This window comes from Gadus chalcogrammus, chromosome 16 (genome assembly GCF_026213295.1).
Source record: "Gadus chalcogrammus isolate NIFS_2021 chromosome 16, NIFS_Gcha_1.0, whole genome shotgun sequence".
Taxonomy (NCBI): domain Eukaryota; kingdom Metazoa; phylum Chordata; class Actinopteri; order Gadiformes; family Gadidae; genus Gadus; species Gadus chalcogrammus.
The window spans coordinates 26,660,301-26,685,253 of NC_079427.1; the positions used below are offsets into that span (position 1 = coordinate 26,660,301).

General features: G+C 45.1%; 2 protein-coding genes across 2 annotated transcripts in view; one reads left to right on the forward strand and one right to left on the reverse strand.

The window, feature by feature from the left end:
- The window catches only part of ube2g2 (ubiquitin-conjugating enzyme E2G 2 (UBC7 homolog, yeast)), a 283,623-nt gene that overhangs the window by 190,011 nt on the left and 68,659 nt on the right, over positions 1 to 24,953 (forward strand). The gene's annotated exons all lie outside the window — the stretch shown is intronic.
- LOC130405511 (uncharacterized) lies at positions 11,031 to 17,665 on the reverse strand. The gene is made up of 2 exons (XM_056610630.1): positions 12,268 to 17,665; positions 11,031 to 12,187 (listed from the first exon to the last, which is right to left on the reverse strand). Exons 1-2 carry the CDS (start codon positions 14,074 to 14,076, stop codon positions 12,053 to 12,055), a joined length of 1,944 nt encoding a protein of 647 aa, XP_056466605.1. The 5' UTR covers positions 14,077 to 17,665; the 3' UTR covers positions 11,031 to 12,052.

Below are 24,953 nucleotides of genomic sequence, written 5' to 3' on the forward strand. Positions count from 1 at the left end.
AGAGGAACACAAAGTTCCAGGGCCAGAGGAGGAGCCAGATGCAGACACGCCCGGAGCCGACCAACTACCCAAGGATGATGCAATCAGATTTCGGCAGGGTTTGAATCAGTCCTGTTTTGGTGGTCCACTATTAACAAAAATGTTGTTTGGATAAATAGTATATACTATAATCAGCAACGTTTTGTCAATTTTTCCACGGATAAGGTCAAGGGACTATATAGATATAGATATGCTATTGGCAGAGCAAGGAGGGGTGTGTGGGATGATAAAGACGACATGTTGTACTTTTATCCCCAATAACACAGCACCGGATGGGTCGGTGGCCAGGGTGCTGGCAGGGTTACAGTCCCTCAGATTAGATTTGGCAGAGAGAATTCCGGCATTAATGACCCCTTCACAGGATGGATGGAGAGCCCAATGAGCGATGGGCGCTACAGGTGCAGCAGGTGCCATCCAAGCTTACCTGGGGATCGAGAGTTTGGACGAGGGACCACCAGAGGGGCCCGACCTGATCCGGCTGGAGAACATGGAACAGACCCCTGCCCCACTGTCCAAGAGCCCCCCACGCAATGCAGCGCGCCAATACATGAAGATCACCTGACCCCCCCCCCCCCCCTCCCTTCCCCATCCCAGCCACTACAAGCAAACCCCACCACCACACCCCCCTCCCCCCCCCCCCGCCTGTGACGTACTAGTAACCTCTCCAGGTGGGCTGCCCCATTCCCGTCCCCGCCAACGGCACCACCCCCCTCCCACCTGATGCACCCACGTCGCCCGGACCAGGGATCTGCGTTCCGGCACCAGGGGCTGCGGCCCGTTCCCTTAAGGCTTGAGGGCGCCCCTGGCTGTATTCGCTTCTGTACGCTTCACTGTGTTTAGCCGCTCCCATATCTATGCCCGCGTCTACGCAACCGACGCCGGGAACGTAAATGTTGTTGTTTATATCGCTGTCCCACTAGATGGAGCTCGGGGATACACACGGGCGAGATTCCAGGGGCCTTGATTGCCCGTTTATCAGATGAGGTCCTGAGCGCAGTTGAATAAAAGGGTCTAATGCTCAGGTGGCGCCTTGCGTCCACCTGCCCGTGATGACGCTCAGGGCTATTCCGTGGTTTCAGTTGTTCCCGTGCCCCGTGCCTACCCTGGATACCCCATGCGTGTGATTGCTTATTGTTACACGACCAGCTAACTCCTCCTCACATCCTTAGTGTGTGGTCATCTGGGGATGGGTTGAGGGGGATTGCCATTCGTTATCTACCTCATATCTTTCTATTATTATTACTATTATTTAGGGACACGTTTCATGGTTGCATTTCTTTCCTGTGATTGTTATGGTGTAGTGTTTGTGTGATTGTTGCGTTTTTGTTTGTATCGTTATTGTTTACTGTTAGTTTTATTGTTGCATTTTGTTGTTATTGTTATGGTTTGGTGTTGGTTTTGTTGTGTATCACCTGCTGCCACTTTATTTGGTATTGTCTGTTTGCGATGTAAGGCCGGGGTGGATGCCACCCCCTAGGTGGGGTGTGTATGGCATACCCATGTCTGAAGCAGGGGTAGCGTTTCTCCCACGTGGTTCCCCATACACCCGGTCCAGCGAGTTGTTTTAGTCCCATGCTCATGGTTGTTTGTTTTTATGATCATTTTGCCTTCTTTCTGTTATTTCTAAAAAGTGTTATGATGGTAGTCCCGCGCTGAAGTCCTATCCCTCGTACCCCTAATGAGTAAAAGTCGTCTTGCGACGACTTGAGGGGGATATGTTGGGCAAAATAACCTGCTGAGCACATATAAATATAGCTAACTCCCACCCTAGCTTGAGGAGCACAACACATGGCAGTCACGTTACAATATAGTCAGCTTTTAACACATAACACAAACATGATAATATAGTCAGGTCAAGGCCAGAGCCAAGGCCCCATTTCCCAAGCAGGCAAATGGTAGACACTAACGGGAGAGCCACATTAATTCATCACACAAGAGATACTTCGATCACACAAGAGATACTTCGAGCACACAAGAGATACTTCGAGAACAAAGGAGACACTGAGGAGCTCTTCCCCGTTAGTAGGAACACAAGAAGATACACTTGCATACACCAGGGCCTGAGAGCCAAGGTCAAGCAAAAACACACAGAACCACACACACCTCATCAAGAGGAGGATACAGTATAAAACTGTATCACACAGGGACTCATGATCCCCTTCTTCTTCTGAAGCAGACCTTCCACGGAGGCGAAGCTCCGGACGAACCATCAGCGCTGATTAGGGACTTAGACATATTCGATTTCTCACGCTTTATGACTCTGTATAACCGTTGCCACTTTACTTAATAAATCCAAGGTCCTCGTGCCGACAGACTTTATTACCTCTCCGTCTCATTTTATCTGATCCAGTAACTAGACAGACCGTTTTTCCCTTCAATCTCATAGGTCCCATGAGCTCTACCGGAAGGGGCGTGACTTCGCCACTCTATTGATCTCGCACACAAAGCAGCTCACAGTGACCCGTCCTGTTTTGTCGATCGTGTTTTTTATGCGTGGCTTATGTGTCCTGTTCTGTTCAACCTATCAATCAATTTATATGTAGAGGAAAAAAAGCACAATTTCACTTGACCGTTTTCTTGTAGGCTATTTAATAATAATAGGCTACTAGTCTTATCAAACGGACACATGCTTTCCATGATGTGGATGTATGTGTACATGTAACTATCCGATCCGTAGACCGTAGTACGAAATCAAATGAAACAAATAAAAGTTAAAACAACGTCACACAAATACTCTGTTTTCCAACACAACATTTATTTTATTTTGTAAACCATACAGATACGTTTTGATTGGATTGCTAATGATAACCTCTTGCCTGGTAATGCTCATTAGTGCGCCCCCCGCCCCTCCAGCACTCTGACTCTACCGAAGTGCGCGTGGGAAGACGGGGCAATGTAAACGTAATCTGGTCCTGGGCACGGTGAAGAAATGCGGCGGGTCTGCCTATATGATATATATTATAGTGTTAATGTCAAGTGGATGTGAGGCAGCAGGAGATGGGAAAGAGAGGACTGCTGTTGCGTTTTAATATCCATCCGTCTCGGAGGTCCGAGGACGTTGCCTAGCGACACGCACAAACACGCCCCTTTTCCTCGGACGGCGAACTCGCCATCTCGGTTGAACTCATGCTGCTATCCATTTGGATGTACGAAGTGGTAAAGTCGCAAATCTCCCAGCTTTCTTGCGGCATTTCACTGAGGCACGCCCCCTTTCGGTCGTAGTATCTCGTCGCTTTCAAAGTAGAGCGAGCAAATTTGTACAACTAGCAAAGAAGATGGCTGTGCCCATAGTCAATGGGGATTGAGCTGTATTTTCTTTGTATTTGTACCACGTTGGGGGTTGTAATGTCGATTTTAAATCTTCTTACACACTTGATTTCATTGCTGCTTTAATCCGGTCACCAATTTATGCATTGCATGGTCATGCTTTGCGTGCAATTCAATGTAAAGTTGTGTTTTCAAGCTGGTTTGCTAAAGAGGCTATGTTGCTAATGATGACTAGCCCGCTACTACCCCTCGTGGCTCGACAGAAACACTACAGAACTTGTTGAAATTAAAATTGGCGAAAATGGCAAGATATTATTGCAATGTAAAAGGCTTGCAATGTTAATGTTTCTGTTAGAGCTGTCAAGCGATTAAAATATTTAATCGTGATTAATCGCATTAATGTCATAGTTAACTCGCGATTAATCGCATATTATTTTCTATGCTAAATATCCCTTGATTTTTTTGTCCCATAATTCTTCTCATTTTAATTCTCTTATCAACATGGTGAAGTGCATCGGCTTGCCTTGTGCAAATGATTTTTTATTGAGAACAACATTGGCATATACTGATCAAAACAGGACGATACAAAAAAAGAGCCTATAGTGCAATTAAACGACTGTGCTTTGAACAAATGTAATTTGAACATAGCAGTCAGGCTACTGCTTCTTTGTTTTGAGCCAAAGAACTTTTTTTTTTTTTAACACCGTTAAAATTGGTTTGCGTTAACGCCATTAATAACGCATTTAACTGACAGCTCTAGTTTCTGTAAAGGCTGGCGACCATTATACTGGATTATTTCTTTTTTCCCAAAATTGTTTTCTTCTCAAACTCGTCGGACACAAATGGCAAACTGGAAGGCTGGAGCAAGGGAAATACGTCACGTTCTCGCTGAAGCTGGTCGTTCGTACCAGCCTACCATCAAAATGGATAGCAGCATCAGTGGTGACCGAGCAAAATTCCGAGACAGAATTCAAGATGGCTGCGCCCATTGTGACAGTGTGACATTGCAAGTATGAACTGTTTTCATTGTGCTTGGACCACTTTGGTAGTTTAAATGGCAATTTCAATCATTCGTATTACTGCAATACCTTACTGCGTCCGTATCTCTGCCTATGGCCTATAGCCTACTTATTTTGGAGCGCCTGGTCCTCTGCCAATGCTACCGTCCGCGACAACAGCTTTCCGGGTGGCGTCCATGTTTTCCTCCAACGACCGAGCGAAATAATAAAACGCTTGAAGTGTGGGCGTGGCGTCAGAGCCGAGATCCGAGTCTGTTCGCAGAGAATACTCGAACGCAGCATAGGCTATGACACCGGGATTCCACCGGACGTGTACGCGCCGCAGAACGGCTGCGTCCTCTGCCCTGCGTCCATTCCTACCGGGCGCGTAACGGCAGCATAGCGCTGCCTTGCGAGCCAGCCGTATTCACGCGAGATCACGAGATCACGCGATAATCCTAAACCTAATGTACTCACCTTCCACTTCCAAAACTATTGCAATTAAATTCCACACTTTGTCCTTTCTGACATTTTCCTTATAAAAAGGATGATTTGGTACATAAATGACTTCATGTTGCTGAACTTCGACAATGAGTCTCTCGTCGTCCATGTTGCCGACCCTTTGATTGATTGACTGCTGACCTGGTGCCACCGGTCATGACGTAATAATGTTGATGTGTAGTTACATGAGAAGAGTATGGTGTTTTATTTTGAAAATTGACCGGATGCTCTATGGCTTGTACTTTTCGGCTCGATCTGCTCTGTCGAAATTGACAGGGTTTAGCAGCGGCTAGCGGCAAAAATAGAAGTGTGACGGAAAGATAGCGCCGCAGCGCGGCACGCCGCTCCTGGGACGCTGCTGAAACGTTCCGCGGCGTGCCCGGTGGAAATGGTCTCATTGATTCGAGTGGAAGCGATCAGCAGCGGTGACCGTGGCGCAGCCGTGCCGCGGCGCGTACGCCTCCGGTGGAATCGAGCCTTGAAGGCCTTCACACACCGGTGCCGCAGCGGCGCGTCAAAAACTCTGCCCCCATTATTCCGGATGTACTAGCCCACACCAGCGCCGACTAGCTGCGCGGCAGCGTTCCGCGACGCGCCGCCCAACTAGTCTTTGAGCCAATGTTCTATTCCCTAGCATCGCCGCCCCTGAAAAAGCGCTTTGTAAAAGCTGGTTTGTACATCCCGGGTACCGTAGGCACCTCTATATCTACTCCTCACCACTGGATGTCGCCCTCTTTCGTTTGTGAGAAAACTATTCTGAGAGAATGGACGATGAGAGACTGGTCGTCGAGGTGGAAAAGTATCTCGAATTATATGACCAAAGTTCCCGTCATTACAAAGACAACACCAAAAAGGACATTGCCTGGCGAGCCATAGCTCTGGAGATTGGCTCTTCAGGTGAGAAATCAACAATGGTGGACTAAGTACCCAAACCATTATTTACCATAATGGGAAATAGACGAAATCAAGTCACATGTAATCACACCATGTAGGTAGAAACCAGATTACTTGTAATATATATTTTTTTATTTAAGGCAAGGCAACTTCATTTATATAGCACTTTTCATGCATGAAGCAGACTCAAAGTGCTTCACATAGAAACATTCTCATACAATAAAATAGATAAGTAAAAGAAAACACAGGCAAAGCTCAAAAATGCATTGTCATGTATTAACTGTCTCTCTGGTATCAGATCATGTATTAACTGTCTCTCTGGATTTAAGGAAAAATAACATTAAGTGTCTCGAGCACTCAAATAAAATACACTGGCTACTGAATCCAGCACAGCAATAACATCACTGTATTTATCCCGAGGGATAAAAAAAAAGTATATATATGCAAAAGAGTATACCAGAGAGGGATAATAATAGATTATAGGTCATCATATAGGCTGCACCATATGGTTCTGCCATTGCACACTTAGTGGCGAATTGAAATATTGGCGTGCCTCTCAGGATCTTCACGGAGCTCCTGGACCAGATTGTGGCATACCCCCTGTTCTTGTCTCCGTTCATTGATGGGGTGCACCCAAACCCTTCGTCTTCTCCTTGCCCTCCTACAGTTATTTGTTCTGTTGAAATAAAAAAAACTCAATAAAATGTAAAAGAGTGAAGGGAAAAACGGTCTGTCTAGTTACTGGATCAGATAAAATGAGACGGAGAGGTAATAAAGTCTGTCGGCACGAGGACCTTGGATTTATTAAGTAAAGTGGCAACGGTTATACAGAGTCATAAAGCGTGAGAAATCGAATATGTCTAAGTCCCTAATCAGCGCTGATGGTTCGTCCAGAGCTTCGCCTCCGTGGAAGGTCTGCTTCAGAAGAAGAGGGTGAAGAGTCCCTGTGTGGTACAGTTTTTATGCTGTATCCTCCTCTCGATGAGGTGTGTGCGTTTGAGGTGTGTGTGGTTCTGTGTGTTTTGGCTCCCAGGCCCTGAGAGAGCTTCGTAACAGGGGAGAGTTCCTTGTGTCTCCGGTGTCATAAATTAAAATGGGGAGTGCCCCCCTGAAATGTCTCGTGTGTGATAATTTAATGTGGCTCTCAGGCCCCTGGTGTGGGCAGAGGTATCTCTTGGTTCCTCCTAACGGGGAAGAGCTCTCAAAATGTCTCCTGTGTGATAAATTAATGTGGCTCTCCCGTTCTGGAGATGATACTGGTGCATTGTCTGAGTGTCCACAATCTGTCGGCCTGGGAGATGGGGCCTTCAGCTCCGGCCTTGACCTGACTATATATTATCATGTTTGTGTTATGTGTTAAAAGTTGACTATATTGTAACGTGACTGCCATGTGTTGTGCTCCTCAAGCTAGGGTGGGAGTTAGCTATATTTATATGTGCTCAGCAGGTTATTTTGCCCAACATATCCCCCTCAAGTCGTCGCAAGACGACTTTTACTCATTAGGGGTACGAGGGATAGGACTCCAGCGCGGGACTACCATCATAACACTTTTAGAAATAACAGAAAGAAGGCAAAATTATCATAAAAACAAACAACCATGAGCATGGGACTAAAATAAGTCGCTGGACCGGGTGTATGGGGAACCACGTGTGAGAAACGCCACCCATGCTTCAGACATGGGTATGCCATACACACCCCACCTAGGGGGTGGCATCCACCCCGGCCTTACATCGCGAACAGACAATACCAAGTAAAGTGGCAGCAGGTAACACACAAAAAAGAGAAAAAAAATAAAAAATAGAAAATAAATAAAAATAAAAAATACAAGCATACAACAATACTAAAACAAATATCAAACTATACCAAAAAACAACAACCAACAACAAAGCTGGCCACACAACAAAACCAACACCAAACCATAATAATAATAACGAAATGCAACCACAAAACTAACAGTAAACAATAACAATATAACAAAAATGCACCAATCACACAGACACTACACAATAACAATCACAGGAAAGAAATGCAACCATGAAACGTGTCCCTATATAATAGTAATAATAACAGAAAGATATGAGGTAGATAACGAATGGCAATCCCCTCAACCCATCCCCAGATGACCACACACTAAGGATGTGAGGAGGAGTTAGCTGGTCGTGTAACAATAAGCAATCACACGCATGGGGTATTCGGGGTAGGCCCGGGGCACGGGAACAACTAAGAAACCACGGAATAGTCCTGAGCGTCATCACGGGCAGGTGGTCGCAAGGCGCCACCTGAGCATTAGACCCTTTTATTCAACTGCGCTCAGGACCTCATCTGATAAACGGGCAATCAAGGCCCCTGGAATCTCGCCCGTGTGTATCCCCGAGCTCCATCTAGTGGGACAGCGATATAAACAACAACATTTGCGTTCCCGGCGTCGGTTGCGTAGACGCGGGCATAGATATGGGAGCGGCTAAAAACAGTGAAGCGTACAGAAGCGAATACAGCCAGGGGCGCCCTCAAGCCTTAAGGGAACGGGCCGCAGCCCCTGGTGCCGGAACGCAGATCCCTGGTCCGGGCGACGTGGGTGCATCAGGTGGGAGGGGGGTGGTGCCGTTGGCGGGGACGGGAATGGGGCAGCCCACCTGGAGAGGTTACTAGCACGTCAAAGGCGGGGGGGGAGGGGGGTGTGGTGGTGGGGTTTCAGCATACGGTGGTGGAAACAGGACGCCGGGGCCGTGCACCTGGAGAGGCCACTAGCACTCGCGGGTAGATGTCCGGCTCGGCGGGGACGCAGTCGATGGCGGGGGTTGGGAGTGTGTAGGGGAGCTCGTACTCAAAGTCAAAGGTTGCAGGGTGAGGGAGGCCATACTCACAGTCAAAGTTTGCAGGCACTATCTGGTCGTCCAGGGGAAGCTGGTCCGGGAAATCCAGCAGGGGCATGAGGGGGGCTGCTTCGGAGTAGGGAGGGGGCTGTTGGTGTTGCGTTTGTGACTTTGTATGGCCCTTCTCTCCTGGGCTCGTTCCACTTTCTCCTGAACACCCAAGGGCCTTAGGTACACTTGGTCACCTGGCTCCACCCCCCTTGGTGGCTCCTTCTCCAACTCTGGAACTCTGTCTTTCTCCAGTTGAAAAATAAGCCTGTGTATGCCAGTTAGTTGTCCCATATAGCGTCTTAATTCAGTTTCCAATTGTTCTAATGGAGGTCCTTTATGTGGCCCTCGAATGACAGGTGAAGGCTTAAGGTGCGGCCACACCAGACGCGTATCTCGCGTACTTCGCGTACTTCGCGTCTAAAATCGCCATTTTTTCCATAGGGAACCATTGGTTTAATACGCGTATTACGCGTTTCACGCGTAATACGCGTATAAGCAACATTTTACGCGTGTATAGCGTGTATGTGGCGCGTATATTTACGCGCAATACGCGCTATACGCGCGTATATCGCGTATATCGCGTACATTTCAAGAGTTCAAAAAATTGAACTTTTTACGCGAAGTACGCGAGATACGCGTCTGACGATTAGCCGCGTTGCCCAATCAGCGTTGAGCTTGACCCGACGTCACTGGCAGAGAGTACCAGACACACCATGTGAAGTTATTTAACCCGATTATTGTTATTTATATCCGAGATTATTTAATCTAACCCGATCTAAACTCTATCACCCAAACACGGCGGCGTTTGGGTTTCCTACCTCGGACTCCAGCGCAGCTTATCCTGGGGCAACACACACACCCAAGTGTTGGAGCCTTTACCGTGGGGAGCCTCATCCTGGGGCAAGACACGCACACACACACACACACACAGCCACGGCCGACAACTTTCTTTATTCTGGGTGGAAATAGTAACATAGTTACGCCATTAAATGCGTTTATGGAAACATTTTTAGCGAGAAATGTGCATTTTACTTTCGTAATGTTCGCTCGGTGAATGTGAAGGATGTTTGGTTTGATAGTTTTGACGAAGAGGGAACGCTCCGTTCACTTGCATGGACATGGAGTGGACTCATCTAGGCGAGTGACGTATGCACGTATGGCGCGTATTGCGCGTATGTGACCATTTTTGACACAAAATGGTCAAGCAACATTTTACGCGCGTATCTCGCGTAAAAATTACGCGAGATACGCGTCTGGTGTGGCCGCACCTTTAGGCATGGGTCGACCCGTTAGCATTTCATGCGGGGTTAGATGCGTCATTCTGTTAGTTTTCATGCGATAACTCATTAATGTCAGTCGTAGTGCATTAGTCCTTTAATTTAGTACTCTTTTTATTTAATTTAATTTCGTTAATCTTTGTCTTAAGCGTCCCATTCCTCTATCCACCATACCTTGTGGTTTGAGGAATGTAGACACGGACTAGTCTTTATTTGACATGCAGATGTTAAATCACTTGTTTGAGTGTTTTCTGAATAAACACTGCTCTATCACCCATCTGTTGAACACTTTTTTCAAATATTTAACACTCATTTAGCTGGATGTCAATCATTGTTTGCAAGTATGGTGAAGAAAAACCTTGTTTTCTAAAAAAAAAAATCTAATTCTCCTCAATACCTCCCCCCTTGCGCAATGGTCAGAACCATGCGCATTAAATGATAAGTAAATCTAAGAACGCCGTTGGTGCAACCAACGTCGAAAAGTCTAACCGTAAGTAACCATCAGCAAACTGAAACCAATCTTTTGGGAAGGGAAATCAAAACCAGTATGTCCAAATCCAAAGCCCAATAATGGTGGGTTTACCATCAGCTGCCTGAAACCACGCTGTTCCAAAGTCATGCACTAAACCAAAAAACGTACATGCGTTAGTGGGCTTCCATACCACAAAGGTCAAATAAAATAAAATAAAACGTGACATGCCCCGTTCCAAGACCACCTCTGCTGCCAGAGCTGACATATCTGACTCCTGTTCCCCCTCCACCTTTCATCAGCCGGCTTTTCCTATGATGGTTGCAGTTCGTCACTTCATGTTCAAGTGAGCCAATGCTCACAGTGACTCTGCCAAGTAATCGTGACTGTGCCTCTTTTAGGTTGTCCCGGGCTTCAAGGTGGGATCTTACCCGTCGTTGGCTAACCAGCCTTCCATACTGGCTTATTGCAGGATGCCCTGCCCTACAAAGGCAAAGTGCAGTAACTACGCCAACATTGAAACTGAGAAAAATCCCTTCAAAGTTTTCATACTGGCCGGCGAAACCTGTTGCAGGTACAATAGTGGTGATACTTTCAATTAACACCTTCATAGGAAGGAAAATTGTATATAAAAAGAAAAGACTGACGATATGACCTTTGACCCCAAAATTGTAGATACTGCACTCTGCCTTTGTATTACGTCGAACAACTAGAGTACTATTACAAAGGCAAAGTGCAGTATCTACAATTGAAATGTGTTCTGAAAGTAACTTTTTTGTATTACCTATGCATTTTTATTTTATTTTATTGGCTTTTGCTTTGTTTATGAAGGTTTTTAATAGGGTGAGAGTATTGAAATTGCTTGTAACCTTCAATCATCTATTTTGTCCTTTATCCTTGTCACATCGCAGCCCTAAACAATTGAAGAGTTTGGTTCTAACACGCTATATCCACAATTGTAATGAATTTTCATGAATCTTTTTTTGATATAAAAAAGTTCTAGGTTATATCAGTGAACCTGCAGTTGGAATAGTGTCCTGTGATGTATCTTTACTTTAACAAAACAACAAAAATGCTATTTTGTTGACATCACTGGGGTTACACAATATATAGCGTTTTGGAATCAAACCCTTCAATTGCGTTTTTTTGTCATCAACATTGTCATTATCTTCCCAAATATACTTAACATTTTACACACAATCAATAGTATTTTGGTTTGTGGATTTTCATTTTAATTAGAAAATGTATTAATTAAATTCCAAAACTGCACTTGGAAATATACAAATTAAATCAGTCAAAAAGGCAGAACAACAAGCATTTAGAAAGAAAATGAGGCAGCCTCAGTGCTTTCAGGGGCTGAGAAGGGTGTGTGTGTGTGTGTGTGTGTGTGTGTGTGTGTGTGTGTGTGTGTGTGTGTGTGTGTGTGTGTGTGTGTGTGTGTGTGTGTGTAGGGGCTACTGCATGGTGGCAGCCAGTGGGAAGCTTAGATAAGTGATTCAGTGGAACTCTTGAATACATGTGCATACATGTGTGTATTAAAGTAAGTGTACATTAGTTTGAACTATAATAATATCCATAATAACTACAGATAAGGATAACAGATAACAGAAACCAAACAGTAACAACATACAACATGTGAGCGTGCCAGAGAGAGAGAGAGAAAACGTGTAGTGTGTGGGTGTGGGTGTGTTTGTGTGTGTGTGTGTGTGCGTGCACATTTATTTTCGCTCCTTTTCACTCCTCCTAAGCCAAATTCTCCCAAAAGTGACGGCGGTGTGGGGGCATCATTGGGCAGATTTTAGCGATGATGTCCATCTTCTTCTCCCTCTCTACCCCCTTGTCTCCAGGTCTCAACTGCCCAGGGTACTCCAAGGTCACCTGTCAATCAAGATTTTCATATAATTGCATGTTGTACAATGTTTAAAGTTCTTCATGCGATATATCTTATGCTGTCTTACCTTCTTCATGAGAAAGTCACATTCTGTGTACTCTACTTCATCATGAGCCATTTTGATGAACATGCTCCTGGAACCCCTTCTCAGCTGGATGATGGCCATTCCAGACAGATTTGGCACCTTTTTGAGTTTGGTCACTGAGTGGCCGCTGCTCCAGGCAAGGAAGTTTGTGCACTGGTGGTCCACTACGTTCACCCTGCCAGAATTGGACGATCTAATTACTCCCTTGAAGTCTTCAAAGTCCAAGACGACACCTCCAGGTTGCTTCCTCATTGCCTTTTCCACTCCATGGTGGAAGCTATCCGCACTCATGAAAGTGTGTCCTGGTTCGAAATACTTCAGGGTAATTGTTTGGATATTATTGGCGGCGTGTTTTACAACTTTAACCAAAGTGGTCAAAAGGGTCCAGTTCTTATTCTGTGATGTGCAGTTGTCCACCCAGTAACTTACAAAGCGCACATCCCTCTCCTGATGAAGGGAGGTGACAAACGCAGATGCCACCTCTGCTGCTGATCTGCCAGCAATCCCCTCATGCCATACCACAGACAGCGTCTTCTTCTTTGAAGGTTTGAATTTGCCAACACTTGCAAAGGTCTCGTGGAAAGCAGTGATTCTACGAGTGAAGACTGCTGACTTCACTCCAGGCATTCGGGGCAGCATGATGACTTTTTGTAAGTCCACACTACGGATGACCTCATCCACCTGCTCCTTCTCTGCATCCAATCGATAATGAGTTCTTGCACTCTCTGCTCTCTTCTTATGGTCCTCCCACTTTAGACAATTGTGGCATTCAGGGGCATCAGCCTGGTGATCTTGCTTTAGGTGGACCTCGTGCCGCAGGCGGTGTTCACACTCTTCCTCCCTTAGCTTTGTGAAGCTGATGTTTAGCTCCTTTACGGCCTTCCTGTAGGTTTCATAAGAGCCTTTTGTGAACTTCTGCCTGTAATCCTGAAACATGGACTTGATGGTGATGTCACTTGGCAGATACCTCCTGTTCGTGGCATGCTCTCGCCTATAATGGCTGATTGATGGATGGAATGACTCAATGTGATCAAACATTGGAGTCAAGTCGATCTTGTTGGCTGGAGAATGCCTTCCCCTTCTTTCTGGCGGTGGGGTTAGACCTGAGGAGTCAGCACCACCAAAAACCGTCGTTATTAGTCTGTCATTTTTCGGGTGGTACCCTACGGTGGATAAAAACATTGCTTTGCACACCTCATGTCGCTGGCCCTGGTCATCCTTAAGGTGGTATTTGTATGACCGCTTGCGCTTGCTTGGGCCCCCTGTGGTGAGTCGCTTTGTCTTTTCTTTTGACATCATATGGAACATAACGCTTTTCCTATCTGCATAGGGCATCTTCCAATATGCACCAAATATTTCACTCCTCTGGCCCTCTGTTATTTTAGTTGTGCACTTCTTTCTGCAAATTAGGCCACAAGGCTTCCCAAGCTGTGGGGTCTGTTTGTCAGCCGAGGATGGCTCTTGACGGTTAATGCTGGTGCTAACTTCATCGCTACCATCCTCATCCTCATCACCTTCATTTTCTGGCACATACGTTACATCCCCTTCATCCACATCCTCCTCCTCCTCCTCCTCATAACAACCATCTCCCTTCACCATGCACTGTTCTTCCCTGTGAGCTGTAAAATAATTCACTTCTGAACCCTGGGTCGAATGGTCCTCAACTTCTGCCTCCATTGAGGCAAACAAGCTTTTAAGGTACTCTTCCCTCAGTGTCTCATCCTCACTGTTTGGTTGAAATTGGGCTCTCTCATGACATAGTGCAAAATCATAAAAGAATGTGATTATCATAACTTTCCTTGTATTCTAAATATTAGTTTTTTCCTCATAATTAGTATGCACATTTTATTCATCCTGTATATCATATGTAGATTCCTAGTTCTCATGCGTTTGCATGAGAAAAAGTTGTGTTGTTCATTAGACCGTGTGCCCTGGGTCACGGCCAGTGAGACCCGCCCCTCTGGCTGTCAGTCAGTGCGTTTCCATGACGCTCAAGAAAGTAGAATTATTGGAAAACGTTGACTATCTATCCGCACGTCAAAATGAGTGACTGCCATTTTATACAATAGAAGAAATGAACCGAAGAAGTCGACTGATCTCGATGGTGGGTTTGCGACTTTCTGCTTGAACTTCATTGGCTATCCTTTAGACAACGCGATAATTTACCTAAACCATGTGATGTAGCGTGTGGAATGAGAAGTAAACAACCGAGCTAAATGGACATTTCATTTTTATTCAATATCGTATTTGCGATCTCCTCAGGAGATCAGCTAACTCTAGAATGCTAAAGTAACAGTGACTTAAATGGAGTCGACTAACTAAATGAGTAGGCTGATCTTGTTATCTTCACATCAGTTGGATTAGCTGCCCCGAAAGAAAATAGTTTCAGAAATGAAGACAAGAAACAAAACAGCGACGTGATCGTAATTGGACTATGACAGCGTTTCCAGAGTGGGAAGATGCTACAGGCTTCAAGGGAGCAGGTAGGCTAAAATGGTTTAATAGATTTAGGTCAGTTCTTGATATTTATCCATCGTCCTTACCATTGTCTGGATACTTGCGTTTCAAAGCAAGTTCCACCATGAGTTTTCCTCGGGATTGTGCCATGATCAGTTTTAGGATAGCATATAGCTTGTTTACTTGTTTGCTTGTTGGTGGTGTGTGAGAGCGGGAATGCCGTGTGTACAGTAGATTCGGATGGGGCGCGCGCTACTACGCGCGCTACTAAGGCAGACCGCAGTATCTACTGTGTCAAAGCCGGGTGAACAAAGGCAGAACGCAGATACTTCACTTACTGCGTTTAGCCTTGGTATTAGGTTGGATTTTGTAGTTACTGCAAATTTTACATCGGGATTTCTCTAAAACGGGACACAGTTGGACCAAGAGTTTTTGTCTCAAGACAAAGAAGGTGACATAAAACCCATTTTCAGTCTGAACTCAATTTTGACAAAATACGTAGTTACTGCACTTTGCCTTTGTAGGGCAGTGTACCTGGGATACGATCAATCCCCACCTATATGGTGGTATAGATCGCAAAGTGGAGGGATGGAGACAGAGTCTTCAGCCGCATCTGCCCTATGCAGCGTGTGTGTGCGTAAAAGATACACATCAGGGCAACTATAAAACAAAAGGTAATTTATCAGAGTTAAAATTATTAAAGTGTTGCAGCAGCAGTAGTGGCATTTGAAAGGTAAACCCACTACTTCCGAATCCAATTTGACAACATAGCATGTATGACTCCTTCCCAGCAGATGTGGCGTCAATCCACCTATTGTCCTTAACTAGGGAGATGTGAAAGAAAACAAAAATCACAATATTAAAACTTGCATTTTCAATATTGGGCGACTCACTTCTGTCTTAACCGTTACTCAAAATCACAATTCTCTTCATAATCCTACCCGATTGCCCTTCACTATCTATTTAAATTGGACGACCTAATTAAACCTTTTATTCTACCTATTGATTGCATTTAGTGTTTTCCACATTTTGATTCACTACTATACCAAAGCCAAACCCTCTACGTTGTCCTTATCTAGTTTATTCAACACTGAATTGATACATTGTTTCCATTTACTAATTAACCATGTTGTTTTATCTGAAGTATGCTTGTGTATCCCCTTGTGTATCCCATCACTCTGAGTAGGAGAGGATTCTCCCCTACCTTGGCAGCCCCGACACACACACGAGAACAGGCTCACACACACATCCTTTCTTATTTTATTTTGCTTATTTATTTTAAATGACATTTTGTCATTGTGGATAACCTAAATTAGAAATTTGGATAACGTTTTATCATACTTATTTGGTCTAATTTTTAAGTATTGCCGATTGTTTTTTCTAAATTATAAGATCACTTTTAATAAATTGTCTATTACTTATCATAATCTCTAAGGAAATATTTTATTTGTGTTGTTATCTTGGCACCTAGACCTCGTCAGGTCCAAGCACCAAAATAACATCCCCCTATCCACGCAGAGTCCATGGGTTGGGTCTGCTCCTCTTTTGATGAGTCACTTTACCCTGGCGCCATTGAACCCATTGACTCCTGTGGAGTGTGGTGTGCAGACAATCTTTAACGCTAATTGCTCATGTTTTGGAGTCTAGATAATTATTCCTAAATCCTGTGATCACCAAGTAACTTACTCAGGGGGGACACATCAACACTCAGCTAGGAGGAGATGGGGATCGAACTAGCAACCTTTCGGTTACAAGACACCCTCTACTTCCTGAGCTAAACCGACCCCCAGCCTCCTCTCCGCTGATTTATTACCTCTGGGTCGGTCCGCATCCGCCCTTTTTTCTTTCTTTACATTCCTCTCCCTTCTCCAAACACCTTCTCCCTCTGATCCAAACCGTTCTGTGTACCAAGATGTAATGATCTATGCCACATGATGTTCCGATGCGATGGAGAGTCTCCAAGAACCACAGAATCACCAATCCCAGTGGTGGTTCTACGTTTTCTCTAAAACAGTGGACATAGGTTACATTCAGGGACCAAATACAGAGTACATCCAAGCACACAAATAATCTATTCAGCACAATGCAAATTCAATCTCTTTCTTACTCTCTCTCTTACTCACTCACTCACTCACTCACTCACATATACAACTTAAAATAAGAATTCTCTGATTGTCATCCTTGGAGCTGTCATAGGTATTAACTGCGTGTGTCCCGAGAAATTCTAAAGTTTTGGCGAATTTTCCTGCCATGGGGAGCTGAGAGGCATATTTTGAACCTACGCAAGTGTAAGTGGCTCCAGTGTCAGCCATCATTGGCGTGCCTCTATCATTTATCAGAACCTGCAGTATTGGTTCCTCATCAGCTTGTTTTGTGATTGCTACAAGCTGACCCTCCCCCTGTGGATTCTCTGGGCCTGAAAACCATACAGAGTCCCTTCTCGTGGTCCTGAAACATTCATTGTTAGAAAAACACGCACTCTATCGCTACCTCGAACTGTCTAGAGGGTAAATGGTCCCTCTCGATCGTCCTCCGACTTTAGCTCTCCTTGCTATCTCTCCTTGCTATCTCTCTCGCTCCCTCTCACACAAACGCACATTCACACTGACTTCACACACGGCTCCTCTCATTCTGTCTCCCGCAGACGCACACACATGAACATTGCCTCTTGCGTACACGCGCACACACAGAATCGCTCACAGCCTTTCTCTCTCTCTTTCTGACACACATGCACAGGGAGTCTGGACAGAGATATATGCCCAGCCGCTCACACCTTACTAGTGAGGGGCAACAGGTGTCTACTATTCCCGTCCGCTGTGGTCAATGCAATTATCCGTCTGCTACCGCACCCACAATCATCAGACACAGCAAAATAGCGTTGAGCATAACAAAGCAAGCAAGCGTTGCACACATAGCAGGGTTATCATTGATTTATTTATTTCCCACACATACGGCCCACACATACGCTCGCTCTCTTTCTTTCTCTCTCTCTGGGCCTCTTACACACACACACAGCCACTCTGTCTCTCTCTCTCACGCGCATACACACACTGTCTCTCTGTCTCTCTCTCACTCATGCTCTCCTATTCTTCCACCCACGCTGACTCTCGTTCTTGACTCCATACACACGCACTTGCTCTCTGGTCGTGAAGGTGGGGGTGAGAGGTCACTGCTATCCCTAGTCTGCGTCAGTTCAGGTGTCTGTCCGTCAGTCCCCGCATATGCAATGAATATATGGCCAAGAAATCGCTTCTTCGGGCACCTCAGATTCACTTATCAAGGGCGGCGAGCCTTAGGCCTCGAGGGTGTTCTTTCACCACGCAACGAGCCTAGTTTATCTTATTCTCATTTACCTTTTTCCTCTGGGTGCCACACATGCCCCAGGCATACCGTTTCCTCTGCAAAGGGACTCTAACCCTGATAAAGGACTCTAACCTTCTTACCACATAGAATTATTTAATACACAAACAAAGAAGGGGACTCTAACCCCACCCGAGGGACTCTAACCCCCTTTAAGACACAGGTGTATTTATTACACATCCATTACTTGGCCATCGGTAGTCTTGTATCACTATGCCCGATTCTTATAGGCCCTATGGTCTCGTGGGTATTCCTTCACCATGCAACGAGCCTAGTTTATCTTATTCTCATTTACCTTTTTCCTCTGGGTGCCACTCATGCCCCAGGCATACCGTTTCCTCTGCAAAGGGACTCTAACCCTGATAAAGGACTCTAACCTTCTTACCACATAGAATTATTTAATACACAAACAAAGAAGGGGTCTCTAACCCCACCCGAGGGACTCTAACCCCCTTTAAGACACAGGTGTATTTATTCAACCCAGTCGCCAAGAAAATACGTCCACGGTGTACGTTTCCATGAACACTGGATACGTAGCATTTCAACGTAAAAAATAGCGTGTTATACCTACAGTATCCACGTGTGCCGCTGTGGAGGCGGGTTTCGGGGTTTGGGTTTCACGGCTTTCGCGGCAAATTGTGGACACGATTGTTTAGGGGGGGGGGGGGGGGAGACTGTTGTTGACCGGGGTGGGGGGGGGGGGGGAGACACGTTTGTTGAGGGGGGGGGGACGACGACACACGATTGTAGGGGGGGGGGGGGACACGTTAGTTGAAGGGGGGGGGGGGGGGGGGGGGGGACACGTTTGTTGAGGGGGGGGAGACACGTTTGTAGGGGGGGGGCACGCACGCTTGGTTTTTATTGAACGCTCGACAACGAGAGTTGGTTTTTATTGAACGAGACTTCAACACGGAACAGCTGCACGAAACGATGGTCACGTCACTCTCGGTGACGGTGTCGACAATAATGAACACACAAACAATGTTAATAGAACAACACACAACCACATAACATCCCGAACCCATGAACCCCACTTAATCCTAACAACAAAACAAGTTAACAAAAGCCCCATTTGTCAACTGAGAACCCCAATTCCCAGAATCCCCCGCGGCTCCGGAACACGGCGTAGCTTATATTAATCTTTATTATCTGAATGGGAAATGCAATATTTTAGGACAGATACACCATTAAACGCGTTTCTAATGACATTTCTAGCGAGAAATTTACATTTTCCTTACATAATCTTCAGTCAGTGAATGTGTATGATCTTTATTAATCTTTATTATCTGAATGGGAAATGCAATATTTTAGGACCGATTCACCGTTAAACGTGTTTCTAATAACATTTCTAGCGAGAAATATACTTTTTACTTGCATAATCTTCAGTCAGTGATTGTGTCTGATCTTTAGTTTTATAGTTATTAGGATTTGATCGGCTCGCTCGCATGTTTCAACGACGTCAGGTTGCTTTCGCTAAACTAGCAGCTCACGTGCTTCCTGCGTTTGTGTTATTAAACTGTTACTTTATGTAACTTTTAATGATATCATCTTGTTAGAAACACGTATATCTGAGAGCCAACCCAGTCGCCAAAAGCATACCTACGTTGACAGTGTACGTTTCGTGAACACTGGATTACGTCGCATTTCAACATAAAATAGCGTGTTATACACACACACACACGCACGCACACGCACAGACACACACACACACACAAGCACACACAAGCACACACACGCACGCACAGACACACAGACACAGACACAGACACACACACACACACACACACACGCACACACGCACACGGTGCATTTCGCTGCTAAAACAACAACAAAAAAATATTCCCTCAAATAGTATTACTTTCAAAACGTTGGCCAAAATGGCCAATAACATCATTTTTTATTTGGGATGCTTCTAGGACATTTTGGGTGGATTTTGAACGCAGGACCTGGCAACCCTGCGCTGTTGCCCGAGATCTGATCCACCCCGGCGTGGTGCTGTCTCCTTTTGACATTTTGACCCAAGACTTCTGGGGGAATAGCTGAATCAATTCATTAGTCAATCAGAAGCATGTAAATATCTTCCTGGTGGCGTAAGAGGACGAACAAGGTGTCCTTCAACATCTACGCTTCCAGGCGATTGCAACGGTGCCAGACATGAGCATATTCGAACATGTTTAATGGTAGTAATTAGCTGTCGAAATTGGAGGCCTTAATCAATACTGAGCAGCTATTGATTTGCTTCCCGATAAAGATTAGTCACAAATGACATGTTATTTAGCATCTACACGTTGAGCTGAGTCCAATGACACCAAGAACGACACTCTAGCTAATGGTAACATGTATTTTACATGGTACACCTAGGTCTAGGACATGATCTCGGTGTAGCAAGAGGCCGAGCTTGATCTCATTGGACTCAGCTTAACGTGTAGATGCTAATTAACATGTAATTTGTCAAAAATCTCCATCGGGAAGCAAATCTATAGCTGGTCATTATTGATAAAGGCCTCCAAAATCGACAGCTAATTACTAGAGTTGTTCCGATTCCGATACCAGTATCGGAAATGTCTCCGATACTGCCGAAAATGCTGGTATCGGTATCGGCGAGTACTGGAGTCCAGGCACCTCCGATACCACGTAATTTATTAAAATAGAAAGCTATTTACTGGTTAGCTCCGTTAGCGCTGACACAGTTCTTCTTCGCGGCTCTTAAAACAGTTGCGCTGTGCTGCCATCTGCAGCCTGCTGTTTTAGAGGGGCGAAGAAGAATTGATCACCTGTCAATCAAGGAGCTAGCGTTATCATGTCGTGTGTGGCAATATTTCACGCTGGATGCTCCCACCAGCAAGACTGCGACATGCAACGTATGCCGTGAAAAGATTTCCAGGGGTGGCACGAGTGTTGCTAATTTCAACACTAGCAACTTAATAAAACACTTGAAGACGCGTCACGCTAAAGAGCACGACGAGGGGGTGGGACCCACTGACGCTACAGACCTATTAGAGCAGTGCCAGTGGGTGGGACTTCACCAGCAGAAACTAACATCCACAGCGTCTGAAGCTAAGATAACAGAGGCTGTTGATAAAACTGAAGTACATTGGCGGAGGGTACTGGATCTGACATAGAAGATGGCTCCATGCAAAAGTTCACCATTTCGAAAGAAATACAAACGAGGACTACCGTATTTTCCGTACTATAAGGCACACCGGATTATAAGGCGCACCTTTAATGAATGGCCTATTTTAGAACTGTTTTCATATATAGGGCGCACCGGATTATTAGGCGCATAGCATAGACAAGACCGAGCTGTGCTATAGAGAATGTCAACAAAACAGTCAGATAAAGTCAAACTTTATTAAGCGTTCTGACAACTCCGGTCACTCCCATGGTAACGATGTTCAAACGTTAATGTGCATATTAACGATATCTGATCAATATCTCTTAACAATAAGCTCACCTTTTCAGTTCATTCCCCGTCTACGAATTCCTCGAATTCTTGTGTGTGCGAATTGAACAGTTGGGCGAGTAGGCTACGGCATCCAACATGCCCGGATTCCTCTCGTCATTATCCGAGTCATTGTCGCTGTTGTTGCCTGGCAGTTCAGTGATTATTCCTGCCTTCGTGAAAGCTTGGACCACAGTGGAGACTGTTATATCAGCCCAGGCATCCACGATCCATTGGCAGATAGTGGCGTAAGTCTCCCCGTCTTGGTGACGTGTATTCGCCTTCTTGGCCCCGTCCACACGAAGCCGATTTTTTGGGTGAAACCGCATAAAAAAAACGCTTTTGGTGGACACGGGCTACGGCCACACCAAACGCGTGTAACGTGCCTAACTTGTCGCTTGATCATTGTGTGTCACAAAAATTGGTTCAACGCGCCAAGGCGCCTGTGGCTGCGCTGGATTTAGGAGTCCGAGGTAGGAAACCCAAACGCCGCCATGTTTGGGTGCATGATAGAGTTTAGATCGGGTTAGATTAAATAATCTCGGATATAAATAACAATAATATAGTCCGCCAAGACGTTGAGGTTGCTTAGCAACCAGAGACGCTGTCCATGCAAGTGAATGGAGCGTTCCCTCTTCGTCATAACTATCAAAAAAAACATCCTTCAAATTCAACGAGCGAACATTATGAAATTAAAATGCACATTTCTCGCTAAAAATGTTTACATAAACGCATTTAATGGCGTAACTATGTTACTATTTCCACCCAGAATAAGGAAAGATGACGGCCGTATGCTTCTGTGCAAGCGTCACTACTCTAGTGACGTCGGTTCAAGCTCCACGCTGATTTGTTCCATTAGTAGATGGAACAAGGAGGTGTCCGATAGGCGGAGATGATCAGCGGGAGTGGCCGCCAGCGAAGCTGTGCATGGTGGGAGTTGTTGTCTTCAATCCACAAGCGCCAAAAAGTCACTTTCTGCCTTTTCTCGGTCAAGACGGCACCAAATTAGAATTTTATTTTATTATTCGACTACATATAGGACCCAATTTCAATACATATTCATGTCTGCACCGGTGAAATGCTCCTTTAAAGATATTGTGGCTACACTTTATTATTTTTTTTAAATAACTATTATTTAAGTTGCTGTTGCACTACTGTTTTTTATACTGTTCTATTTAAAAAATAAATGGCTTTAATTTGCCTTATTCATTCATTCATTTACAAAGGGTTTAACCTGACCCAGGCCTTACCACAATGATAATCATATCACAGTCATTTTTGTAACATACTGGTATCGGTACTCGGTATCGGCCGATACCCACAGCATAAGTATCGGAATCGGTATCGGGAGGGAAAAAATGGTATCGGAACATCTCTACTAATTACTACCCCGAAACATATTCAAATATGATCATGTGTGGCACTGTTGCAATCGTCTCGAAACGTAGATGTCAAAGGACACCTTGTTTGCTCTGTTGCACCACTGGGAAGATATTTTCATACTTCTAATGGATTGATTCATATTTTAAGGTTCTCGGAGTGAGACTTTAAGTGGCTGCAGCAGAAGTGTTGAGACGAAAGATGATATCAAGAGATTTATAGAATATTCCCATTCACATTATGATTCTTCGTCGTAACATCCGACCAAACATCCTTTACATAGAGCGAAGATTATGAAAGTCCAGGCCCCCCCTTCCTGCCCTCGGGGTCCGACCGGGCCAAGTTTCGGTGCGGGGGTCCCAGTTAGGCCCTAGAATATGGTATTCAAATTTCAGGGCGGTAGGACCTTCCTATCTCAAAAACTTTTTTTCCACCACATTCTGAACCATTAGGTCTCGCAGGCAACACTTCTGAAGGGGCTTTGTCCAAATGACAGTCCATTTGGGAAAACTTTTTTTCTCTATGGGCTAGAACTACAAATCTTGCATATGTCATTCTCGGGGCCCCGGGAAATGTGTGTCAACATTTTAGCATCCCTAGCTATCTCGAAAAGGCTGGAAAAGGGGCGTGACCTCCAACAGTACAGTCAATGTACATAAGACAGAGGTTAGTTTCTAGGCCCCATTTTTTGCGGGATGGAGGTGTACATTTGTGGCTTAACCCATTGGCGCCGGATGCTGCGTAGCGCAGCATGGCCCCTCCTGCCGGTTGCTGCGTAGCGCAACATAGCCTTTCCTGCCGGTTGCTGCGTAGCGCAGCATTTTGTACACGTGCTGTTTTCATGACGAATGCAGCATATAACTCACTCTGGTTGGTTAAAAATACACATGGGGTGGGTCTTAAGGCTTTGATAAAGATCAGGAGACCACCAAAACGAACTTTGGTTGGCTGAAAATCACGTCAATCAATCATATAGCCACGCGATATTCTATGTTTGTTTTTAGCGACGCGTCTAGCTGGCGACCGAGAAGTAGCAATGAACATGGAGGATTTTGATAGCGATGGCAGTGATATTGTCATATAATTCAAGGGATTTGAGTATGAGAATGAGGACGAGAATGATTTTGTGCCGGTTGATCCACTGGATCGGGCACAGAAGTGGGAATTTTTGGACACCGAAGGAGAGGAGGAGGATGACTTTCGGGGATTCCAGGTGGACTGGAGAACCGGCAATTACCAGCCTCGGAAAACAAAGACATTCTCTCGCACACCGGGGGTGAAACAACCGATCCCCTTGGATGCTAGCCCACTCGATCTGTTTTCCAGGATCTTTACCGATCAGCTGTGGGACACGTTATTGACCGAAACGAATCGGTACGCGCAACAGGTACGAGCTCAGACCCCCACGACCTCAAGTGGACCCCGGTCCCGAAAACAGAAATGAAAACATTCCTCGGGCTGTGTCTTTGCTTTGGAATTTTAAAGCTACCAGCACGACGCGATTACTGGAGGCAAACTAAGTGGCTCTACCAAACAAATGTCAAGGGACCGTTTCGACATGATCTGGAGGTAAATATTTATGTTTTCCTTTCTTGTGCTCTCTTCCGAGTTCCATTCTCTTCTCTTAGAAAACGGAATGGCCAGTAATGATAGTGGTGCTATAGCAATTACTAATGGTGATGATGGTTGATATTGAATAAATACAATGTTAGTTATAAATACAATAAAGGAATAATGAATAAATAGTAATACAATTATGAATATAAATACTATAAATAACATAATACAAATAAACACAATGATGGAAATAAATGTCAGGCTCAAATTCTTTGTCATATATGCATTTTCAGATATCTCCATCTAGAAGATAACTTGGACCCTGCCTTGGATAAATCCGATAAGCTGTGGAAGATCTGGCGGTTCATGGACCTCCTCTTGCATCAGTTCCAGGCCCTCTATGAGGTCAATGGGTTTGTGAGCGTGGATGAGTCCATGGTAAAATACAAGGGATGCCTTGCCTTCCGGCAGT